Source organism: Euprymna scolopes, chromosome 16 (genome assembly GCF_053919585.1).
Source record: "Euprymna scolopes isolate OS-2025 chromosome 16, ASM5391958v1, whole genome shotgun sequence".
Lineage (NCBI taxonomy): Eukaryota > Metazoa > Mollusca > Cephalopoda > Sepiida > Sepiolidae > Euprymna > Euprymna scolopes.
Window position 1 is genome coordinate 92,337,730 of NC_136497.1, and position 25,850 is coordinate 92,363,579.

Below are 25,850 nucleotides of genomic sequence, written 5' to 3' on the forward strand. Positions count from 1 at the left end.
AAAAAGATGTCAATTAAGAATATTATTCACTTAAAGTAAAATTAGAAGAGAGAGAACAAATCCTTTATAACGTTACAATGGGATTACATCATTCACTAAAACAAGTTGAAGACATCAGCAAGAGATCCTTTTTGATATCATAATTGCTGAATAAACAAAAAGATGCTGCCAGCTATTAAACAGAAAACATAAAGTGACTCTTTTTTGTGTCAAAGGTTCTATATATATATATATATATATATATATATATATATATATACATACATACATACACACACACACACCAGATGAATCATGTTTTTCTGAATGAAAATCATAAGCTACTCAAGATAAGGGTCAATGAGAAGAATGCAGTGTCAACTGAATTGTGATTTGAAAATAATGGATGAAATGAACAAAGTTTGATTAATTATGGAGACGGTTTATAATTAGTTATCAACATTGGCTTTCAAGAAGACCATGTTATACTCTGCAGGAAAGCAGCTCTGTGGTAACGTGTTCCACAGATGAGCAGTTCTTGCAAAAAAACTCTGTAGAAATTGCATCTGATGTTAGGCATACGAAGAAAGAAAGGAGAGTTCTTTACAATTGTGGTAAATGGAGTTCTTGCTATGAATGTCTTATGTGGAGAAGTTAGAAATTAGAGCTTAGCAAGCATCTTTTCTGGAAATAGTGATAGAGTAGAAAAAGACTAACAATATCTCTTTCGTAAGAGAAGAGTAGTAGAGAACAGAAGAGAATATTCCCTATCAATTTTGCACAGTGTCAAGGAAAAGGTGTTCTAACCAATGCCTCCTCGGATGTGGCAGCATTATTCCATTTTAAGTCATTTCTGACCCTTATATAAAGAAATGATTGTATTAGAAGTCAGGTGCTTTCTAGAGCAATGGAATGATCCATTTCCTTACAACTTTAACACAGTTTCTATATAAGTCTTCCATTTTAGATATGAAGTGAAAGTCAATCCAAAGAGCTTGTCTAAACTGAAACAAAACAAGGATCTGAACATTGTCGGTGAAAGGAGAAAAGCTTGGTATTTGATGTAATAAAAGTAACAAGAGACCCCCCCTCCTTCACTGTGTATCTGCAAATATATCAACAAATAATCTCAGAATGTTTTGGAAGATCATTAATAAAGATCTAGAAGAGATGTTGGCCCAGAATAGATTCTTGAGGCATTGATACCATATGCTTTAGATGTCTGCCTATCAAGAACTGTTTTTTTTATAAACCTATGATAGAAAAAAAATTTGATGGTCGATAGAATATTACATTCTATAGCTAGTAAATTTTTAAAGTGACCCTTTGTGCCAGATCCTATCAACGGCCTTAACTATATTGACAGCTTCTGCTCTAGAAACATCCCAATACAGAAATCGATTAATCCTATGCATCCTCATCATTTCTTCAGTACATCAGCAGTTGATCTGACAGGACAAAATCTATATTGTTTCTTACTAATCAGATTGCTTTTGTTGATTATGATTTATCAACATTCATACTGGATCATTTTCATATTTTACTTGCTGGCATGTGTTGCACAGCTTTAAGAAATTAACTTCTAGCGGAACCTATCTATGTCCAGGTCTTTATGCCTATTACTCCCAAGCTCATCCTCATCACTTCTTCCTAGGTTTTCCTTGACCTTCTCCTGCTACCTCAACAGTTCTACATCTACTAACTCAAGAAGTCTTATTTATTCTTTCAATGTAGTAATACCATCAGTCTCACGTTCTGCACACATCTTCCTATACCATCCATACGTAATCTCTCTTTGAGGCCATCAGAACTAAACTTGTCTTTAAGATACTTAACACATTCATTATATAATTCTCATTATTTTTAGCTATACAATGCATATCTCTAAAACCCCCTTGCCAGGTTTCACTTCCATTCAGCATCACACTACATACACACGTCTATAGACTCTTTCCTTAGTCAATCATGGTAACGTTGTTTGTTAGTAATGGAAGTTTCATGAATTTACTCGATCCACTCATAACTCTTGCAATTACACTAGTACCTGCCTCACCTTGTACTTCAATGGTATCTTTTAACTTTGGCAACCTCAATTTCGCCGTTCAAATATTTTTCCGCAAGTTCTCATTCATCTCTGGATATCACAAAAAAATGTTATCGATTAGAACAGAGAAGGGAAAGAGATCCTTAATGACATAATTAAAATGCGATTCATACGAGTACTGGTAGAAAAGGGAGAAAGAGAAAAAGAGAGGTGAATAAAGAGAAAGGAGCAAGATGACACTATAAAAGATGAATAGTAAATACTAAAAGTTGTGGACATGTAGGTATTTCTTTCCCCACTACAGAAAAATTTGACAAGGTCTCGGGGAGAGTCAAACCAGCGCCCTCACAGGAGGGGCGATAAGTAAGCAATCAACTTACTTCAACCAAAAGACACAAGGAAATACCCTGAGAGGGTGTACCTAGGACAACCTAGAATCATACCTCAGTTCGACAGATGCAAGGTCATTCCTTACACAAAAAACAGTCAAGATTGTCAGATGTATGTTTGTTTCAAAATGACAAACGGCAGCAGCTTCCCAAAGCACAACCTTTCTTTGCCGTGGTAGGGAATGTGGTGTTATAAGAGCTACTTGTCTAACATGGCTCTGGAGGAAATCCAGAAGTCTTCATCATCAGGATCCATTGTATTCTAGTCATCTGTGCCTCTGCATATTGCAAGCAACAAGATTGAAGTAAATGGCAACGTAGCTTCTCTGCATGTCACATGCAATCTTACTACAATCTGTTGGTGGTAAAAATTTGCAATTTCACAGGTTTAATAAATAGTTGTCACTAATGCAGATGACTGCATGCAGAACCACTACTCCAAAACTAATGTTTAAGTCCAACACCTAACAAAAGCAATTTATGTGAAAAGTAAATTGTGCATTTTACGATACATATAATACTGATCCAAAGAATCAGTCTAGTAGATAATTATAAGTAAAAAAACTTTAATCTACAAACTCAGATTTAAGAATTTAGAAAAACTAATCATTGACCTTTGGTGTATATTTAGAAAGCAGATTACTTTAATACCTCCTAGACATATGACCCTATTAACATTGCATGTTTGTAAACATGGTAATTCTTTTTCTCCTAACCCATTTGTGTCTTTACCTCTTTGTATGTTCCACTTTTTTTTTTATTTTGGTTTTATTCTTTCCCAATTTTCCTTTTTGTTAAGAATGAGACATCCTACCCAACACGAGACATTCACCTGCTATTTCAGATTCTAAACTGTGCTATCTTTAAAATTTCAATCATTCCTTTAAGCACAACTGTTTATATCTCTCTTTCACTTGGTTCAGCAACTGTATTCGTCAGGTAGTTTTGCAAATTCATTTTACTGAGCCCGAGTGTATCTTGTCGAACTCTGAAGCTTTTCTGACAAACTCGGGAATCTGCACAGAATTTCGAATGGAAGAAAGAAATGTTATTTTTGCTGTTGTTAGCATGCTCTTTTTCTGTCCTGCTGAGTAAAAGTTCTAAGTAATTATCGATTGTATTTAAAGTGTCACCTCGCACTGAAGATTGAACCTTCAATCGCCAGAAGAGTGTAACTTACAGATGAATCTTACAAAGTACTTTATAATCCTTACAGACAATTGTAGTATGAATTTTAGGAGACTTAAACCTATTGTTTTTTGGATGTACATTATTACTCTATATTATATTGATTAACGAGTCCCATATGGCCTTAAATTCTATATTAGGTCTGCTAAGTAGGAGATTGCCACACATATGCACTGCCTCTTTAAGTCTTCTCACTCTTCACCGTTCAGTCTATAATTTTTATTTTGTCCCCTCAAAGTAGATGGTAGAGTTCAACAGAAGTTTTAGTTTGACAGGATACATCTGAAGAAAGTGGGTTACTTAAACCAAAACATGAAAATAACACTTAAGATCAAAAAAGTACAAGAAATCTAAATCAACTTTTTAAAGAATTCAGAAAACCTAAAACTTGTCTAGAATACATATCCTAATTTTGATGAAAAAAAATCCTTAAAGGCCAAAATCTAAATTAAGATGTCTTAAATAGAACTGAAATTCAGGAAATCTTGTTTAACAAGTGTCAAATGACTAGATCAAATTCAATGGAAATATGAGAAATTGTATTTGAAAATGACAAATTGTACAATAATATGCCTACTAATGAGAAAAATCTAAACTACATACAACTGTAATTTGGAGAATATTAATCAATGTTCGATACCTACTGATAAAATTTTTACACAAATGGGCTTCCAACCTACTTTGCATAAAACTAAATACTGCTCATATAACAAACCCTTATATCTAGCAAGTATTCCAAAATGATCAGCTGGGAATCCTATACAACTATATAAACAGAAACATGATATATCTCATGTGAATTACTTTCCCTTCCTACTTCATTGTATATAGAAGTACAAAATGGAAGATTCATATATATATATATATATACATGAGAGAGAGATGGTAGCAGTTACAAATTAAGAGGTTGCTAATCAATAAGAATGAAGAATTGTACCATTACTATTGAACATGATGTAACGTGAGAATGGATGAATGTGTGTGAATTGGTCAACAGTAGGCTATGTATCATGCGTGAATGTCTAGTTTAAGGTTGAGAGTTCAATCCTTGTATAGGACAATAGATTTTATTTTTCTCAATATCAAGATTTTACCAAAAGGACATCCAAGAACAAACTCGTGGTAAAAACAGCCCATTGAATATATTTAAATGCTATTGTAAAATAAAAATATTACCTAATTTATTAATTTTTTTTTTTTTTAGAGCATGATTAATTGGTTTTAAAACCTTAACCCCCTTTGCTAATATGATGGAGTGATTTCCAAGGCGTGTGACAAAGTACAATCATCTCAAAAATATTTGTTGTATGCAGAAATGAATTGCAAAAAAAAAAAAAATAAATAAATAAATAAAAAAGACTGGTTAAATATTTTCTGAGAAAGCACCATTCACGCTCCAGGGGGCCCATGTAAAATTTTAAAAAAATAAATAAATAAATAAGTTATTGTTTTCTTTTCAGAGAAATGTTTTTAATAATTGTATACATTTCAAAATGACTAAAAAAATAAATAAACCATAAAATCCATGTATTCTTAATATATACATTCCAAAGTAAAATCAGGTTAGAAAATTAGCATTCTCTAAAGAGCAAGTAAAAAATCAAGAACTTAGTCATGAAATAATTACATTTTCATATTGGAAATTAATTAAATCTGTACATTAAGTTCTATAGTAATTTTGTATAAGATAATATTGCACATAATGATTGGTTAATGGATAGTGAAACCATTGGGGGGGGGGGGCTGTTTTGTTATTAATAATTGGCTTTCTCAATTGAGAAGTTTAAATGTTTATGTCTACACAAGATTTATTTGCTTGATTTCTCTGCTTAACACCAGGGGTCTTATTGTCCAGGTAGAATAGGAAAAAAAAATGTCACAATTTTTAACACTATTTTGTTGTACAATTGATTCATTTAGCAACAGAAAGCGCAACAGATTTTCAAGAAAATGTTCCTCTTAATCAGATATTTTCAGCACCCACAATTCATTAATCCATGGATTAGCATTTTAACAGTGATAATATAATGTTTATGCTCATATATAATGGGACAAAAAATTTGCTTTTCAATTGAAGATACTATCATGTATGGTAAATATGATAGTAACACAGACTTGAGAGTTACCATATATTTCGCCATAGAAAGACGACCGTCAGATAAAACGAGGTACAAAATGGGAGCAAATTTTAATAGATTTATCATATCGGTTGTATAAGACGGCAGCTAAATCCTGAAACTATGTTTGTTTAGCCTAGGCTAGAGATTGCAACATCCGGTATCTTATGAAATAGTGTTTTTTTAATGATGATTATATGCCGGAATATACTGGATATGCTTATGTAACCACTCTATTTTGAAAGACTTATGTATAAGTTTAATGATGAGAAAAACATCTCTGCAAAACCTAGCATATCACTTATTCTAATACAGCTTAGTACACGGAATTACAGAACACAAATGTAAAAAAATGGCATAATAAACAAAACAAATTTACAGTTTCCAGCCAAAAGTGAATGTTAAGTTCTTTACAGCAATTAACCACAATTGATGACTACATGGCATCCTTATCCCAGATTTACAAGTGTAGACAACTAAAATCCTATAAAATCCATTGTACAGTATAATGAAAATATAATTTTATATTAATTTTGTGTATGTAACACATAATACAAAAATGTACCATTTAAAAATAAAAGTTAATTTATATTTGTGGATATAATTAAAAAACAATTATAAAAAGATTGTCAAACTATGAATGATTTTTTATGAGAAATCAAAGTTTGAATTTAATATAAGCAAGTAATTAATCTAAAAGAGAACTTGTTTCAAGTAAGGAGAAAAATAAGATTTAATTTTTAACTTAAAATGACTGACGCATTTACAATTTAGGTAAATCAGAAATTTTTCTAAATACAAATTTTAATAGTCAATTTCAAGTATAAAAGTTGCTACAGGTTTTCACATTACAAATAAGAGGTAGATTTTTTATTAAGGAAAAACAATTTTTTTTTTAAGAGGGGATTGGGTGAGACCACAATACTTCAATTTTTGTAATTCCATTCTGCAATGCTGAAATTAAATTTTCAATGTATAACGAGTGCCCCTTCAAATAAAAGAGCCAAAGTAAAAAAAAAAAAAAAAAAAAAAAAAAAAAAAGAAATCAGAAATAATTAAAAGTGGAAAAAAAAAAAAAGAAAAGAAAGAAAAACAAATTAAAATAACAAAAATGAAACAACAAGACGACGAAGAAAACTTGTTTATTGAACTTTAGGACTCGACAGTCTATATAAGGAGTGTTTCGCATAAACTATGTGTACTGCCATGCATCACTTGAAGGTTTCAAAGAATCATATGTAAACCTGTAACAACCAGTCAGCGTTAAAAACACGCTAGTCCGTCTTTCACACAAACGAGCAAGTGAACATACAGGCTTGTGTCAACAGATGTGCATACATACTCCATACAGATGTGCTGTATTAGAGCCAGTTCATTCGTGCATTTGTTTTTAGGAACTGAAACAAATTGACGACACATCCAACTGTCATCAGACTCCTCAGATTCAATCCGGACCAATCAGGTCCAATAACCAAGGTATGCACACCATTATGTACTTTGGGGAAACACGGAAGCATGGCTGATAGATTTACCTACAGAAAAGACTAAATTTCAAACACAAACACAAACGCACTAAGTTGGCGTGGGTGCATCAAGTAAGTAAAACTAGTTAAAGAAAAAAAGGGTTAAAAAAAAAAAAGAAAAGAAAAAAAAAAAGAAAACTCACACTTTCCCCATACACGAAGCTTACATGTGCATGTTGATGGTGTGTAAAGATATATATAAAAGACAAATAAAGTGAGAAAAATGTAGATATATTGAGAAAAAGAGAAAAAAAAACAAAAAAAAAAAAAAAAGAAAAAAAAAAAGAAAAAAAAACAAAAAAACAAACGAAAACTAAACTGGCCAGCTTGACAGAAAAAAGGCCAATATAAAGCAAACAACAATTTTGAAACAGGAAATTATGTTTTTGGTTTTAAATGGAAAAAACACTTATCCTTGCCAACGAGGCAAAAAGTTCTTTATTTTATTATTATTTTTTTTTTCTTGGTTGTTGCTGCTGCCTTGATTGGAGAAGGAAGAAACTGTACATCTAATTCTTTTTTGGTAACCATTCTCTATTGCTGATTGGTGATACCTTTATAGTTATCCCAACAAGCCATTTAAATGTGTAAAAGAAGGAGAGAAGGGTGGGGGCCTTTTTGTCCAGCGATGTAATCATAAAACAGCAGAGCATGCAGAGCGTAAATGAACCATTTCCATTTAATAATCACATCTTTTATATTAAGAGTTGGGAATGGGTGGGATGCTCACAAAAGCTCCATTATTTGCATACTACTTTCAAATGTATAGTCTGCATGTGAGTACTTCTTAATACATTTCATGTTTGGAAATAGTTACTTTTGATAGATAGTTGTGTGCGTGTATTATCTTGCTGAAATCGGAATTTGTTCAAGATGAAATTTAAAAAAAATAATGGGATGATATATTAAGACTTTGACGTAATTATAAACCAAAATTCAAAGTTGTCAAGTTAAACGGAATTTGTTTCAGACTATTAAAAATAACTATTTGTACCTAAAGAAATCCCCGTATAAAAAGAAATAAAGTAAATTTATTTTGTAAGAGTAGACAAGTAATTTCGTAATAATTAAAAATGATTAAAGCAAAATGCAAGACTTTTGATCGAAGAAGCAGCATTTTTGTCTAGATTTGATATAGAATGAAACCAAACTTTTTCTACACAGCATTTCACTAACTTGGCATTTTTAATATTGATCAACAAAATACTAACACAAAGTAAATATTTGTAAATTCCAAACAAGATTATAGAAATGTGTCACCAGTTAAATTTTTTATTTATTTATTTTTTTTTAATTATCTTAGAATTTTGTCTGCTTTTTATTGTCCAAATTCAGTTTAAGGATTACAGTTGTTTGCCAAGGACTAGATAACTTATCCTCAACTAACTATAAATCAGCAACATAAATCTGTCGGAAACAGGTCCTATTACTATCGTCAATATTGCATTAGAAAAAAAGTGAGGTAGTTTGATGAATACTCGCAGTACATTACATTGGAATGAATATGTAGCTCCATCTTAAAATCAGTATGCAAATTGACAAACACGGTAGTAAATTGAATGCCAAGATTACAGTGAGCTCAATTACATGTGTAAGAGCAATATTTTTTTTATTTAGGAAATATAGAAAAATAAAGTGATTAGTCATAAAACAATTTGCTTAAGATTTTCACTATCATGCTCCCATCAATCAAATCATATGGCTAATCACATTTTATTTGAATACATCATATGCATGAGTGTGAGATGAACTAATAAAAGCAAAAGTTTGTGTAGAATTAGCAAGATGACTAAAATAGTTAGATACCAATTGTAGACCATATTTTTTTTTCTTTGAAAGAATTAAAGTTTAATTTACCGTTGAGGTTATGGGGGGGGGGGATTTCAAGTGAACATTTACCAAGAACTGCATGCCCACAAACAATCTATAATCATGGAAAATGAAAAACCAAAATTCAACACAATAGATTATTTCTATAATTTTTATATTTATTATAGTAAAAGAGAACTTGAAAATATGAGTATTATCAAATCCTATCTGAAGTAGATGCTCAATAGTCTAGATTGAGCATTAATAAAGAAAATTGATAAAAAATTTTACATTATTGCATCAAACGTCTAAAAAAAAAAAAAAAAAAAAAAACTTCTAGTTTCCCGTTTTTGTTTTTTTTAATATTTGATGATGTAATAAATAATGTAAATTAGTTATGCGTCAATTTTCTTATATTAGACAAGTAATCACAATGTTATATTCGTTTTATGCATTTTCACTTGTGATTACAAAAGCTTTGAGATGACACAGTAAAAATAAAAATATCCAATACTTGGTCGTATTCATAGTGTTGATTGCATTCATAACACAGCTAAATGCAGATTTCCTAAATATATCTGCACAGAGTTCTTTTTCTCTAAAGCATAAAATAAATATGAAATTTATTAATTAAAGATGACTTTAAATGGGACAACTTGGCAGTTATGTGTAGTCATTCTACACTAATACATAGGAATAGGAAACAATATATCAATCAGTATATTTTATCAAAAAGCAAATCTGAAATGTCTATTGGATGGCATTTGGGCAAAGTTGTTCATATAAATACAAATTCTCTGAATGAATTAAAAAATAATGCATGGAACAGTTAAATATATATTTTGACAAGATGAATCACAAAATACAAATACTTCTGGGTAGAATTTGTTGAAACAACTTGAATGTTGTGGTAGGTTAAAATATTTCAAGTTTCAATACATCAAGAAAAATAACATTAATTAAGACTAACATTTTTTTAATTTAACTCAGAAGTAAGTTATTTACTTTTGATTTAAGAGTTCATTGCATAGATTATTTCTCAATACACCCCAGCCATTATAGTGTGTGGAATTTTTAAGATATTACACACATACACGCATTTTGAGGTTAATAGTGATCAGAGCCAGGTAGGTTAAAAGTGGGCAAATTTAGGACTCAGAACATATAAAAACAACTTTTACAATGATTATATAAACATATTACAAGCTATTCGAAGAACATAAGGGTTTGTATATTAAAAATAAAAAGTATTCCCTAATTATTTACTTACAGGACCAATATGCATTGCAGATGTTAGAGACACATTGCAAAGAAAAAAATAATCCCAAAACTCAAGATCAATTGTATGTAGTTATTTTGATATCACTTGATTACATATCAACTTAAAAAACTCATAAGTAGTTGAGCTCAAAATTTTAACATCAGAATATAAATAGTCTTATTAAACTAAGTCACCAATAAGAATATTAACTTTCAGCTTGAAATTTTCAAAATTCAGTTGATTCTAGAATTATCTAACAAATTGTATCTTTGAAAAATTATAAATCATTTTAGCAAAAGACCTCAGGCAACCATGTTTAACATAATTGAAAACTATTAGTATCCAATGTACTTTTGTCTTAAAACTGCCAAAATAGTTTTGTCTTTATACTTTTAAGTGGTTTAAAAATAGCGACAATATCAATTTTTAAGAATATATTATTTACAACACTTGAATGAAATAAAGTTACAGAGATAAGCAACAATTTAGATGATTCAACATTTTATCTTTTGTTTAAATATCAAAAAAATTAAGATAAGCAGAATTTTTGCTATGGACCCCAAAAATTTAGCTAAAAATTCTGAAGGTATACATGAAGAGATATGAAGTGGAGGTTTGGAGGAAGGGGCAGAGGAATAAAAACTCTTGGGATATATGCCCCACCACCACCAACAATTCAACAAACATTAGCATTATCACATGCTGTATAAATAGATTTGGAATGTTTGATAAGTATGAGGGGAGGACGAGAAAACCTAAATGAAAATTGGGTTTTCCATAAGTGCAAAAATAATGCTGCCAAATTTGATCAAAATTGGGTCTTACATCGCTGGAATGTATGTTCATTATTTTGCCCTCGAGTTTGATATGTTTTAACTTTTCTCTTCACTGCTTGAGCCAAGAAGGCAGACTAGTGAAAAATAAAAAGAAGGGTTCTAAATTAGACTGAATAAAGTAGGGATGAAAGGTAGAGAGTACATGCCAGTAGCAGATCTTTGAGCATTCAAAAGAGTTAAGTACCTTCACGATACCAGTCTGGCAGCAGCAACAGCAGATGAGGTAACAAGACAGCACGACAGATGGCAATCAATACAATCAATTTCTTCCCATCTATGTTTATGGTGCAAACTTTCCATTTTGAAATTATATCAAGCAGACTAAGAAAAAAAAATTTTTTTTAAAGTTGAAAACTGTCACAAGACGAAAATTGTTGATTAATAAGCAAGAGTTATCACTTTCTTTTTTAAACAGCAAATAAAACAGTCAAAAGTTTCGTATTTTCTTTTTGTTGTTTTTTTTTGTTTTTTTTGTAAGTATTTTTTTCCTTTTTATAGAAAGCAAGAAGTCTAAAAATCAGTTGTTTTCTCCCAGAATTTATATGGAAATTGAACAAGTAGACTAGACATTTCCTCATCCAAACATTTTAGAAACTGGACCATATTTGACAGTTTAGTCAAGTCCAGAACAGCAATCTTTCACAACTGCATCCAGCAATCTAGTGATATTGTATATTGCACATCAATTGATCCTATTTGCTTCATGAAGAAGCTATTAAATAGGTCAGCTGTAGGACATGAAATTGACATGAACATACAAGGCTTTTTTATTACAGTAACATCTTACTAGTGGCTCACAATCTCAGATTCTTCACATGAATTGCATAATGACCTTGGGGCCAGTTTTTTTTTTTTTTTTTAACACTATCAGTGATACAAAATCGCCAAGTCTCTTGGAGGATTTAACAGCAGTAAGTTGACCATCAGGAGTATGAAAAAATTTGTCACTTTTTCTCTTGAAGTTTTTCAAAAGAAAAGAAAAAGGGGGTGTGGGGAATGAGACTGGTAAGGGAAAACCATTCATTCTCATGCATTGGATTACCTGACACGTTAGTGCAAACTAACTTTGAATGCAGAAATTTTATTGCATAATTTGACATGTAGAAAATACAAAGACAGTAATACAACCAAAACTACAAGTAAATAAATAACAGCTGCTCCAACCCAAATAATTACTTGGCTTGATTTGCCAAAGTAATTATTTATATAGTGGATGAAGATAAGAAATAAAGAAAAGGAGAAAATAAAATTAAAAAGGAAAAGAAAAGTTAAAAATAAAATAATGCAGAAATAGGAAGAAAAGACAACATGAAGCAAATGCAGATGAGAAAGCCAAGCATTAATACAGCCTGGACTAACTTCTCAACTGTAAAACTTAACTAATTCAAAACATTTTGAAATACCACAAAAAAATTGTTTCAAATTTATCTAAACTGGAATGAAATTGTAAAGACAAAATCCAAATTCATAAAAACATTTTATAGTAATTATTAGAATAAAAGAATACTAAATAGACTTTTAATAAGACGGTGGGACCTGGAAAATTTCTTTACTTTAATACAAAAATGCAACAAATGTCAAATAAACTCATTTAATCATTACTCAATCTCTTTAAAACTGTATGGTATGGAGTAGAATCAAGTAAGATGTCGCAGACCACACGGAACAGCACTGGGTATGAACAGCTGCTGTTTAGTGCAGCTGGGGAAAGGAGGGGGATAACAAATGTCAGCATGTTTATTTTAGGGCAAGGGAGTGATTTTTTTTTTTTTTTTTTTTTTTTAATTTAAAAAAATTTTTTTTTTTATAATTTTTTTTTTACCTTTTGTAACAAATTGAGATCACCTTCAGCACATTTTCTCCATTTTAAAAAGAGGAGATGTTTTGAATATTTTTTTTATAAATTTTTTCTTTTTTTTTAAAAATTTGTAGAACATTTGATCAAAAGTTTGTTTTTAAAGGGAGTAGGGTAGTATTTGGGTGTAACGAACACCAATGCCTGAATTGTGGCTCATAAAATAGAACAATACACAATTCAACATCAGACCAACAATTTGTTTTGTGAAAACTCGTGCTCTTCAAAAGTGAGCAAATATATTCTCCAAACATAGATTCAATTAGGTATAAAAACTTTACAAACTGGAATTACATTTCAAATATTTTATGGTAATTTTACAGCTTTTTGTTCCCTTTTAAAGCAGAATATTTCTTCTTTTATAAATATCAACCTCTTAAGACCAGTATTATATACAAAGAGGTTCAATAGTTGCACATAATCAAGTGCAGTCAGTTTAAAGTAAATTCTATTCCAGGAATGTTTGGATCTTTACAGGAAAATGTAACAGCAGATGTCCATGAGGGATATAGTGTGTACCAAACTCATATTCCACCCTTTGTTAACTCAATTTCGTTCGGTCTGTATATTTACATTCATGTTGACCTTAGTAAAATTAAAGGTTGTAAAAATGGTCATTTAAAAATGGAAGATCATTGGTTGTTTTTAAGTCCATGTGAGTTTGACAAACCTTTCTTTCACTCTTCATACAGCTCCTCCTCCTCCTATAAAAGCCAACCATGCCACCAACTTTGATCAGCACTTTAGATGCTACAGTCGAATATTAAGCACAACTAAAAAAGCTGAACCAGTCTTCTTCATTCACGATTGGCTAACAAAGGGCTTGTCTGCTGGTTATTCTTCACCTTATGCATATAATTCCCCAGGAAAGTTTCAAAGATAGTGCTGATATGTTCATTTAAAACAATAAGATTGAAGGTAAACAGTAAAACTTACAATCAAAGCAGGCTTTAAAAATTTTTTACTTTTTTTTTGGAAACTTTAAAAAAGTTTTTCAATGTTTCTAAAGATCAAAGAAAAAAAGAAAATCAAAGGAAAAAATCAAATCTATATAAGAATTGGTCAGGATTATAAGAAACAAGTCATTAACACTAAGTGGATTAGAGCTGATTATAAATAAGTGTTTTTATGTGCATTGCAAAGTATTTCAAATGCTTCTAAAGAAAATGATGTATGGCATAAAATATTAAAAGATTTTACAAAGAAAGGATTTGTTTGAAGCAAAGGAATTGGGGTTAAATGCAGGTAATTCTAGAAGTAGTGGCTTAGCAATGTAATTATTTTGCTGCATTTTGTTGTCCCTCATTGAATTCATAGAAAAATATTGCCAGGGATTTTAGGGGAGCAGCTTTTTCATTGAACTGTGAAGCTGCAGAGGTTATTCAAGCAAGAGGACATATCAGGTTGATATTTGAAGGCATGAAATATTAACCACATATTTGGGAATTAAGTAATCATAGAATGAGATTTAGGGTTTTGTCTCCAGAATATCTGCAATATATTTCAACAATCTATTTGCATAATCATTTAAATTCAACAATGTTAAATAAAAATTTTACCGATTATAAAAATGTAAATAACTAACTGATTACAAGTGTATCTTTCAGTTGAAGACACTTTTTCAGTGATAATAGAAAATAGAGCATGTTCTAATCAAAAGCTGGCACCTTTTTGTTAGTTCATTATTTTGAACCCAATGAGCAGTTTACTTTTAGCATGAAATAAAACTGTTCAGAATGAAGTATTTAAAAAATCTAATCTAGAAATTCAATCAGGCAGCAATTTTTATTATTCTTGAAAACAAATTAAATGCAAATCTTTATTCACCATTGCCAATGTAAACCTTTACTAAACTGTTTTCTTTTTTGGTGGTTGTTCTTTAAAACCCGAATGAAAAAAGAAAAAGAAAAAAAGGGAGACCCAGTTTTAAATTAAATGTTCATTTGAACTACCAATATAAAAATTCAAATATCCAAGTGATCAGCAACATGAAATTAAATTACTTCAAGGAAATTGAAATATAAAAAAATGGGTTAATGACAAAATAGAAACCCTCTTATTCCGTTTCCAATGTATCTTAGACCAAGTGCATAAAAAGGGAACCTCCATGAGAAAAAGGAAGAACTCAATAATACACCTAGAATTAATACAGATTTTAAAGAGAAATTATAACAGGGTATAAGAAAAGTGAAAAGTATATGGCTTTGGTTTAGATACAGCAACATTATGGTAACTAGCAGAATTTAAATACTTCAAGAAGCAAAAATTAAAAAAAAAATCAGAGTTCAAACCAATCATGAAGAACCTAGAAACTATTGTCATCAGCAAATAGAAGGGAAGTAGTTCTGTGTGTGTGTGTGTGTGTGTGTGTGGCATGAAACTTGTTAAAAGCATAAACATCAATTTATAGTTAAAAAAAAAAAAAAAAAAAAAAAAAAAAGGAAAAAAATGTAACCAATACATTGGTCACTTGACTTTTGGAATGCTAGAAGTGAGTTTGGTTTATTTTCCTCTAATGGAACAGCCAATTCCCTGAGTGATCACTCAAAAGATATTTAAAAATATGGACTATTCTCTTTTGTCCTTATATTACTAATCCCTAAGAATTAGTTTGTTGATTGGGTATTTTCCAATAAACAAAAATCCAATTTCATTTTTAAATCCAAATATAAATCTCGATTAATACATTAATGAAAATGCTTATAACTTGTGTGTAAGTCTATACACATGTATATGTTGATCAGTTAACAAAATGAAATGGTTATATTCAAGAGTCTGTTACTGCCAATTAAAGTAGCAAACTCCAAAGAGCAAACAGAATCTTAAAACATCTGAATATTCCATCCAATAGGCCAAAGTGGCTATAACTGTTAATTAACTAAGGCAGTAACAAAATGTATGGCTAAGTAATGCAAAAGAATTAATACCCTAAGTGATATTCTTAAAATAATACTGTTCCTAGTTCAGCCCCAGGTTAAGAAAAACTTTAAGATATGAGAATATAAATAATAATAATAGGACCATGAACTAATGAACAGGCTTCGTGTGAAGTGTGGCTTTTAAAATCAGTGTTGATTAGAAAGGGGGGGAAAAAAGAGCCCCAATGAAAAATAAACTATCAAACTTGTGTACGTGTCCTATGAAAGACGATCTTCATAAAGTGACAGCCAAGAAGGGTTTTTCTTGAGAAGTTCTTATGGACGGATGCCAGATGACAGCATAACGGGAATATCCTGGTGCATTGGAGCCAGTAACTAGAGGAGCAGAACAATACTTCCCTACAGTTTCTTGCTTTAAGTTTTCTTCAGGTTTTCTGTTAATTTGGTTGAGCCCTCTTGAAGTTCTTAATTGATTAGCTAACAGAGAAGTAAAATGCTAAAAGGATTAATATCGAGTTATGTCATGGTAGCAGCTGTAAGTTTTTTTATGTCATGCATCATTTTCATGAGGATGAAATAGATAAAATTACAAGAAAATGTCACTGGATGTGGTCAGCCAGTTAAGTTAATGAGATCACATTTTGCACATATCAAAGGGGGGTAGGGTAGAGGGAACGAAAAGTCAATGTAAGTAATTAGTAAACTTATATGGACTGTCACAGTTCACCAAACTTTATGTCAAATCACTACATAGGAAATTTATACAAACATGAATACAGATTTCAACTTAAAAGATTAGGGGAAAAAATAAATTTAAAAAAAAAAAAAAAGAAAAAGGTAAAAAAAATTAAAAAAAAATGGAAAAATAAAGGGGAGGAAAAGGATGTAAAAAATACAGAAGCAAACACAAAAGATAGAAAATAAATAAAACAGCTTAAAAAGCAAACTGTTAATAAAAAAGCATCATGCAATATAGAAAAAGTAAAAGCAATAAACCAGACAAAAATAATGAAAAAAAAAAAAAAATTTAATAACGATAAATTAGTGAGCCACAAAATAACGAAAGAAAAAAAATGTAAATAACAAAATGAAACTGTAATACTGACAACTAGGTATGCCACAATTTTGAAAACAATAAATAATGCAAAGAAAAAGAAAAAAGGAGAAAGAAAAAGAAAGGAAAACAAACAAACAAAATACCAATCTGCCTGTTTGCCAAACTAAGTTAACTATGGGACAAAGTCATTAAATAAGTCAAAATAATATATACCAGAATTAAATAAATTATGCTGATATGAACACAAATGGCTTTCACTTCCAGAATATTATGGTGTTTGGATTTAAATAATCTCTTATGCCTTATATGGCTGATGACTTTTAGGCCATATGGCATAGAATACACCAGCAAAAAGTCCACATCTATGACCACATCTCTGACTAGGGGTCCATCAGGTTACTTTCTTCTTCTCCATGCCTTAGGATTTACGACTATTCGTTTTGAATGATACCTGTAGCACCCGTGTGCCAAGTAAGAATCCATTGAGTGTCTGTATTGCCATCAATGCCTCTTCATAATTGGTCATTGTAACAAACCCATAGCCTTTGCATTTTTGTGTCTGGAAATCTCTGATCACTTTTACATTTTGCACAGCTCCAAATGGACCAAATAGACGCCACAAAACATCGTCCTCAGTGTCTGGTGCAAGATTGTATACAAAAATACACCAACCAGTTCCATTTAGAGCATTTCCTGGAAGTATTGTTCCTGGCAGTAGACTAGCTTCCAATGGTGAATACCTGAAAATTAATAGAGCAAAATAGTTTACATAAAAAAAGAGCAAAATTAAATAAAAATAAACTTACAGAAAATTGATTTCTAAAGACAGACACATGGACAATGAGAAGGGAATACATGGGGGAGGGGGGATGTGAACAAGGAAGAGAAAAATTCAGAATACATTCAAGAGAATTTTCATGCATTAAACAATTTAAAATATGACAATTTGAAAGTTAAATACACAATTAAACCAATGTTAAATTTTAATCATTACTAGCAAGCTACTGTGTTACCTGGTCATAAAATATGCTTGAATATGATATTTTAATTCATGCAGATTACGTATTATTATAAAGACAATTCTCAATTGATTATTATATTGAACACAATATATAGTAGTGAGATCAAAACTAATATATATATATATATGACTTGGGTGTCATCAGCTAAATTCAAAGCCAAAAGATACAACTTTCCACCTACATTCCTCAGATCCTGAGCCACACATTATAAATATAATGTATAACCTGTCAGCCCCTTTTTAAAAAAAATGGAATCTCCCGATCAAAGACAAGATTTAAGCTAGCATGGACAAATGGTTCAGAGTTTTATAATTATATAAATTAACAAAGAATACTCTTATTTTTGGAATAAATTTATATACCAAACAATTGCGATTAAATGTATATAAGAAAAATTACTTAACGGTATGATAATTGGTTGTCTATGATTGAGTGAAATTCAATGTGAATCAGGTATTCAAAAAGATAACATTAACCACAAAGATCAACATAAACATAGGTAGAAAGCGACACTATTGCCATTCTGGTGATGGCAAATTTTTCTACAAATTTAGGATGAAAATAAAAAGGCTCTTAGTTGGTCATACAAAAAAAATTGGCATGAATTGGGAAGCAGATAGCTTTGCAAAAGTTAAATTGCTATTGAAGAAACTTTGATATTTAACTGAAAATAAAGAAATATATTCCAACAATTAAATTTAGTAGGATTAAAAATTACATTGATAACATTAAAAAACAAAGCTAGAATCATTTAAGTTTTAAAGTTTATATTAAAATATTTACAAAATTATTAATAAAATTTAATAGTAACTTAACTGACAAAAGATTTTATAAGAAAAAAATGAAATGTTTAAATTGTTTTTTCAATTGATAAAAATTTAGTGATCGATTCTTATTAATGTATTTTTCTTATATATAAAAGTATTGAAAAGCACTAATTCTCACAATAATCAGCCATGTTTTTAATTGGAAAAGTTAAGATTAAAAATAGAAGTAATATCCAAAGAATTAAATATTTTATTGATTTATTTACAATCAAAATTTTTTTAAAATAAAATTACCAAAATGGTAAATTTGTGTTGAATCAAAAATACTGTTTTGATAAATGGTTTTGCCATTGATGAATTAAGTTTAATTAGTTTTGGTCATATTTGATAACCTTGGATCTAATCACCAATGTCTATTTCTGAAGTTGAGACAAATTTTCAACTCTTGCAAAAGCTAAGAATTGATTACTTGCTGACAAAGCATCATCTTGGACACAGGACAGTTTTGCCATGGCCTAAATTCAAGGAAACTGATCTGTGATTTTGTATATGAAAATCTGGAAGAGAACCTAATGAATACTAAGCGGCTGGCAAAGCAATCATTGTGTAAATTTGTGTAAAAATCACCAACATTTTACGCACTATCAGCCACGTCATCATTTTGTGTATTGTGTAATTGTGCATACATTTTACAGAAGCCACTAGTTGCTTTAATTGAATTGGGGAAGCAGTGTTTTTTCTATGGTTTATGTTAATTTTATTAGAGACCTCTGTACATTTTTTTTTTTTTTTTGAAAATTAACGCTAAAATCCACCCTCTAGAAATAAACATCTTAATTAAAATATTTTTTATATTATACTAAAAGTTTTTTAAATTAGAAAACCTTACTAAAAATCTGCTTAAAACTTCATATCACGGAATATTGAAATTTTATGCTATTTTTTTTAAATTTATATTTTAGAATTGTTTTTGTTGTAATTTAATTATAATACATATCATTTAAAAAAGAAATCATTTTTGTTCTCAAACAATATTTACATTATATCCATTTTTTATTCACAACTTCAAGGTAAGTGGAATAAAAAAAAATTTTTTAATTATCAAAACTTCAGTTTTATATAATGTTGCAATTTTTATGGACCTAAATTTATTTTCATTTTTTGTAACATGAAATGGGGAGGGAGGGGGGGTAGAACATGTAAAAGAAAAAAAAAATCCTCACATTTAACGAAGACTGCTTTTAAAATATAAATTAATTTAAAATTGAATATGAATAAAAAAAAATTCATAAAAATCTGATCGTTAGTTGATTATTGCTAAATTTTTTTAAACACGAATGTGTTTACAGCTTTAAAATGATCACTATATAGGAACATTGTTTTAATGTGTCGATAATGCAAACAAAATTTTGGTCTCACATTTTCATTATTTTCGTATGCTGTAAAAAAGAAATTTTCTTTTAAAATATTACTAGTTTACTTTAAGCTTAAATGGTATGAAAGTTATGATAATATCAAATTAATTTACAGTTACATGTGGGGTCAAATCTGTCTCGCGTTGAAGTTACCAATCATCATAGCAGCCAACAAAGCAGATAGACATGTAAACATGCACAGAACAGCAAAGTTTCTTGGTGATTAATACATCTACAAGAACAGTGATCATATAATCAAATTCTGTATTCATTTAACATCATTTCTCTATATAAATAGAGTTTGGATATTTTCCAAACTCATTTTCCAGTTCTTCTAGTTCAGTAGGTCTAATGCCTCCAAATTACACTGTACGGTCTTGTCTAATCACTTGCATTTAAGTTTTCCTTAATTAAGCTTTTTCAATTGAAGAATATCCCCGTTTCTGCAATGATTTATCTAGAAGGTTAAGTGCTCAATATGCCCACAACAGTGTAACATATGGTGTCAAGATAACGTCAATGGTGGGCAAAGATGGTGCTTTGAGTGACTTCAACTTTTTAGTCAAAAAATAATCTGAATCTATGAGTATTCCCTGATCACATCATGAAAAAATGGCCATTCAATCATGCTCTTGAACCTAAATCTCCATGATGATCACACAAATAGTACACAGTACATTTTGGTTGTGAAGCAGTCACAATTGAAGGGTATGTGGCTACTTAAACCCATGCTAATAATTTCCTGCTAATTATAGGAATCCAGTTAAATTTAAAAAGATAAAATCTCAAATTAGTCATTTCTTCGCTATATCCCCATCACTCTTTCCACATACAGGTTAAGTTGTTTTACTCATGGTGTTATTTCCTTTTGTTTATAATGGACTATTTCAATCTTATTCTTTCCAGTCTTTATTACAACCAACAAATACTGTATAAAATAGCATGGCAAGGTTAAACATACAGTGAGGTGTCATTTGGCGAATTGCATATTGTGGCTAATTAGAAAAATTAAAATGAAATTTTCCGGTTAAAATCCCAACTTAATCCTCAAATTAAGGAACAGCTTAGCATGTATGGTGTGTGATTAAATCACCTAGAAAGAAACGCTTAGTAAAACAAATGTTAACTCAGTATGTAAATCGATTTTCTAAGCTTAAAATTAAAAATACACTCATCAATAAGTAGTATTGATAACTGAAATTTGAACTTAAGATATATAATACCACAGAAAATAAGCTTTTGTTTAAATCTATTTTTAAATACATTTAAAACATCTAAAACCTTTTATCACTCTTGACATTTACATTATAACTATTTTAGTTTCTCCACATGTTTATATAAAAAAAATTTGCTTTCAAAAGTATTACTTCATAAAAGAATTTTCATGCTAAACCAAAAACTTTGTTCAATGAGATAAACACATTAGTTGAAAGCAAAGTATGAGGGTTGAGCATGACTTATCTGACTTTGGAGACATCACGTGTTGACAAATATGGCTTGCCTATGAAATGGAGTAACATTTTACTTATCATAAAATACCTTTAGTACTTAATGTAAAATTTGTTGACTAGTTTTTCCAATATATATTATTTAATTGGAATTCATTATTGAGATGAGTATTATTTATTAATTTATTGCAGACTATTATCCTCATCTTTCTTAGTTGTTTCACATTTCGGCCAACTATTCCTCTTGCCTTCGTCAGGGTTTTTTTTTTTTTTTTTTTTTTTTTACATGGGGGTCACCACTTATCAAGGCCCAGAGGCCACTTAGGGATAAGGGTTATTGCATGTACAGTAATCAATGAGATAGTATTGTAGTAGTCACTAGTATTGGAGATTTGATAGAGTGTCTTACTTAAAGGGGCGGTTTGTCAGGAATTTGTTTATGTTGGATTTGAAGACATCCAAGTTGTAGTCAGGTAGGAAACAGGCGAAAAGAAGAGAGTTCCACAATCGTGCACTTCTGAGAAAGAAGCTCTGCTCATGGAATCTACATTTGGATTTAGGCACAGATAAAGAGTAGGGAAATTATTGACAGTAGTTTCAGCCAGACGGGTGTTTCTCGTGAAAGATTGGCGAGCGGGGACGAGAGATTGGAGCTCAGACGAGCACTTGCCATGGAAATAACGATAAAACAAAGATAGGCTCGCAACGTCTCTTCTGTGGGAGAGAGGTTGTAGGGAAGAGAAAAGGGCATCCCACACTAAACCACAAAGTCTATTTTGTACTCTGTCAAGGCAGGATAGGCTGTTTTTAGCAGCTCCTCCCCAGATGTGGCAGCAGTACTCCATCCTTGGACGTACTTGGCTTTTATACAAATAGAGAATTGCATCAGTAGTGAGATATCTTCTGGAGCGGTAGAAGGATCTCACCATTTTCCCACCATCCCTGGCAACAGATTTGATGTACATGTTCCATTTCAGATCAGGAGTAAAGGTCAAACCCAGAAGTTTGTCAAAACATGGAGCCTCCCCAAAACGAGAGCCATCCATTTCAATTGATGCCAGATGGGGATCAGAGCATTGATGATGTAAAAGATAGAAGCTTGGTTTTGGATGCATGAAAAGTGACCAGCCACCTCTTTGCCCATTGTACCACGTGCTCAAGATCAGAGGAGAGAGAATTAGAGAGAACTTTGTCATTTACGGCCTTTGATGTGTTGTCATAGATGGTCGTGTCATCAGCATAGATGTCAACGAATGATTTTGTAGATCAGAAAGAGAGTTGGGCCCAGGATGGACCCCTGGGAAACTCCAGCATTAATACTGTGGGCCTCTGATTTCTGCCCATCAACCACTACTCTTATGAACCTATCAGAGAGAAAAGATTTAATGATTGAGAAAACATTTCCAGTAATACCGTAGCTGGAAATCTTGTGAAGTAGGCCCTCGATATGTCAAGAGCAATTGCCCTGAAAAGAAAACCTTTATCAAGAGATTCACTAATCCTATGTGATATAACCATTAGCACATCTGTTGTAGATCTTGCAGAGCGGAAACCATATTGCATGTCACTAAGAAGGTTGTTTCTGTTGAGGTGGTTGACTACTTTATTTAATATGGATTCCAACAACTTACTTATGACACACAGGAAACTTATTGATCTGTACTGAGAGGGAGATGACTTATCACCTGAATTCTTAAATACAGGGCATACTGATGAGGTTTTCCAGGGTGTTGGAAAGCACCTCTCCTTAAGGCAACGCTTAAACAGTTTTGTAAGTATGGGGACAAGTTCTGGTTGGAGCTTTTTCAGCACTATAACTGGAATGGCGTCAGGGCCAGTTGCTTTACTGGAATCAAGGTTCTTGATTAGCTTGGTGACCTCACGCACAGATATTTGTATGTTGCATAGCGTGTTGTCTGTTATAGGAGGAAATACAGGGAGTTGATGGCCATTGTCACATAGGATAGAATTAGCTGCAAAGTTCTTGGAAAATCGTCTGGCCTTGTCTGATGCTGACGAGATGACCTAAGGTCCATTGATGATAGTTGGGATAGAACGCACGTTCCTGTTCAAGATCTTGTTTGCTAATTGCCAGAACTGGTGGGAACCAAGCCACTGCTCAGCTACTTTGGATTTAAAAGACTGAGTTGCATTTTTTATTACTCTTTTACAGTGGTTGCTGGCAGTCCTGAAAGCAGCTTTAGTCTCAGTACATCTATTACGTTGGTAGCTATGGAAAAAGTGATTTCTGTGCACAATGGCCGCAGCACATTTAGGGGAGAACCATGGCTGGCTGTTAGGTTTTTGTTGGAATTTTTTGGATGGTATGAATCGGTCTATGCCTACAATTAACCATTCAGTCAGGTCTGATACTGTAGAGGACACATCCTTTTTAAACATGGAATGCAGAGGTAGGTCAGATATGAATGTATGGAAGCTATCCCAGTCAGTCATAGAGTATCGATATACAGTACGGTGGAGAGGTACGTCTGAAGACTTATTACATTTCATTTTTATCTTAACTGCTACAACAGAGTGGTCAGAGGATCCCAGAGGAGATAGAACGGAACATGAACACAGCTCAGGGGAAGTTGTGAGAAAAAGGTCTAGAAGGCTTGCATATTGACCGGGTGTATCGGGCACACGGGTGGGTTCGTGAACAATCTGAATGAGGTCATAGGCAATGGCAAAATCATGACAAAACCTCCCCTCGTCATCGGTTTTATTTGAGTGGGTCAGCCATTCCACATTATGGACATTGAAGTCACCGCAAATGTGAATGTTAGCCGAAGGATGAGCAGACAGGATGCCGTCAATTTTCTCAGATATGCTCTTAAAGATAGTAACCCCACTGTTGTGGGGGCAATAGAGGGCAAATATAAATGCAGTGGTGTAAGCTAGTGCAACCTGGAAGCACATATAAATTAGGGTCTTCTCTGGAGATATCCCTACCACATGGAAAGCCATCTTTGATGTAGGCACATATTCCATGCCCATGGCGATCTTGGAGGTCAGATTTAGATGTTAAGTTAGAGTATCCTTTAATTATGAATTCCTCTAGAGAAGTGGTTGACCCTATGCCAGTTTCACTTAGAAAGAATATGTCCAGTTTCGTCTCCTGTAATTGTGTTTCAACCTCTGGAAGGTTGAAACGTAGACCCCTGATGTTGGAGAAGGAGACCTGGTAGTAGGGGTCTACGTTGGAGGATGGGGTTCTAGGTTTATTCGTATTTCTTTTTTGGAGATTTGTCATGATTGAAGTTTTGGAGTTTCTGGAGCAGGTCCGTAGACTTGGTTGGAGCAGGACAGAGAGGGAAAATAAGAAAAAAGAAATTTTTTTTTTTTTTTGTAGCACATAAGGTAAAGCCGTAACCCACTAGTATTGCATTGAGAGCCCCTATCAGAAACTACTGTATGGTCCAGAATCCATTCACCAAATGGCAATACAGCAGCCCCAGTACTTTGCACCTGCTGATAGGACAGCCTCCTTAGTGGTTAATCTAAGTTTCGGGTCCCTGACTATCAGGCGGGTAACGTCAGCCCAGATGAAACGTTTACCTCCAGCACTCTTACTAGTGACATGACCACAAGGATAGACATAGAACAGAAATTTCCCGACATCTCAGGCTACTCTTTACAAAGTAATACCGAACTGGAAAGCAGCTTTTTCTTCACCCTTTGTCAGAAAAATCATTCATTGGAAATGAGGACTGAAGGACAAAAAAGGAGAAGCGAGAGTTACTGAAGCTGCCGATAACATCCCCATGTATTATCTACTCTCCATTGAGAAAATAAAATAAAATAAAAAGGTGAGAAGGACTTAATATCTACTTAGTAAAGTCCGTTGCCCCATTCCCGGCTTAGGATAGTACTTGAAGATAGTCTCCCCTCCCATGTTAATGCATGGATATGTTTTGCCTTTATCTAGGTCGAGCTGGGATGTTAAACCGTTCCAACTCAACCCCATAATAAATATGCTTTAATGGAACTTTTATCAAATTGAAAAACTCTGGTCATTTTTAACTCGTTTAAAAAGCTGGTTACGAAGTAATACCTTTAGGGTTATGTATCAACTTTAACTACAAGTAATGCATTACTTTAGAAGAAAAAAAAAAGCCACATGTTTTTGAGTTCAGATAATATGCAAATATAATTTGGGAAATGTTTAATTTCATTGGAGACTTTTTTTTTTCTTGTTTTAAATATAAGAAAAAAGTATTGGTTAATAATAGTATTTTTGACAAAAAAGATTTTGGAGAAA

The 25,850-nt window shown here is 31.8% G+C and overlaps 1 protein-coding gene across 12 annotated transcripts in view; it reads right to left on the bottom strand.

Annotated features, from left to right (window-relative positions):
* Positions 1-14,857: 14,857 nt before the first annotated feature.
* The window catches only part of LOC145296020 (ELAV-like protein 1), a 53,669-nt gene continuing 42,676 nt past the window's right edge, over positions 14,858-25,850 (bottom strand). For 11 of the 12 annotated variants that reach the window (XM_080142047.1, XM_080142049.1, XM_080142054.1 and 8 more), the window contains one exon: positions 16,890-17,677. In XM_080142047.1, coding sequence (XP_079998173.1) covers positions 17,356-17,677 — 322 coding nt within the window. In that variant the 3' untranslated portion in view covers positions 16,890-17,355. Of the gene's footprint in view, positions 17,678-25,850 lie in introns of all 12 variants that reach the window. The other variant, XM_080142051.1, reaches the window with a different exon arrangement.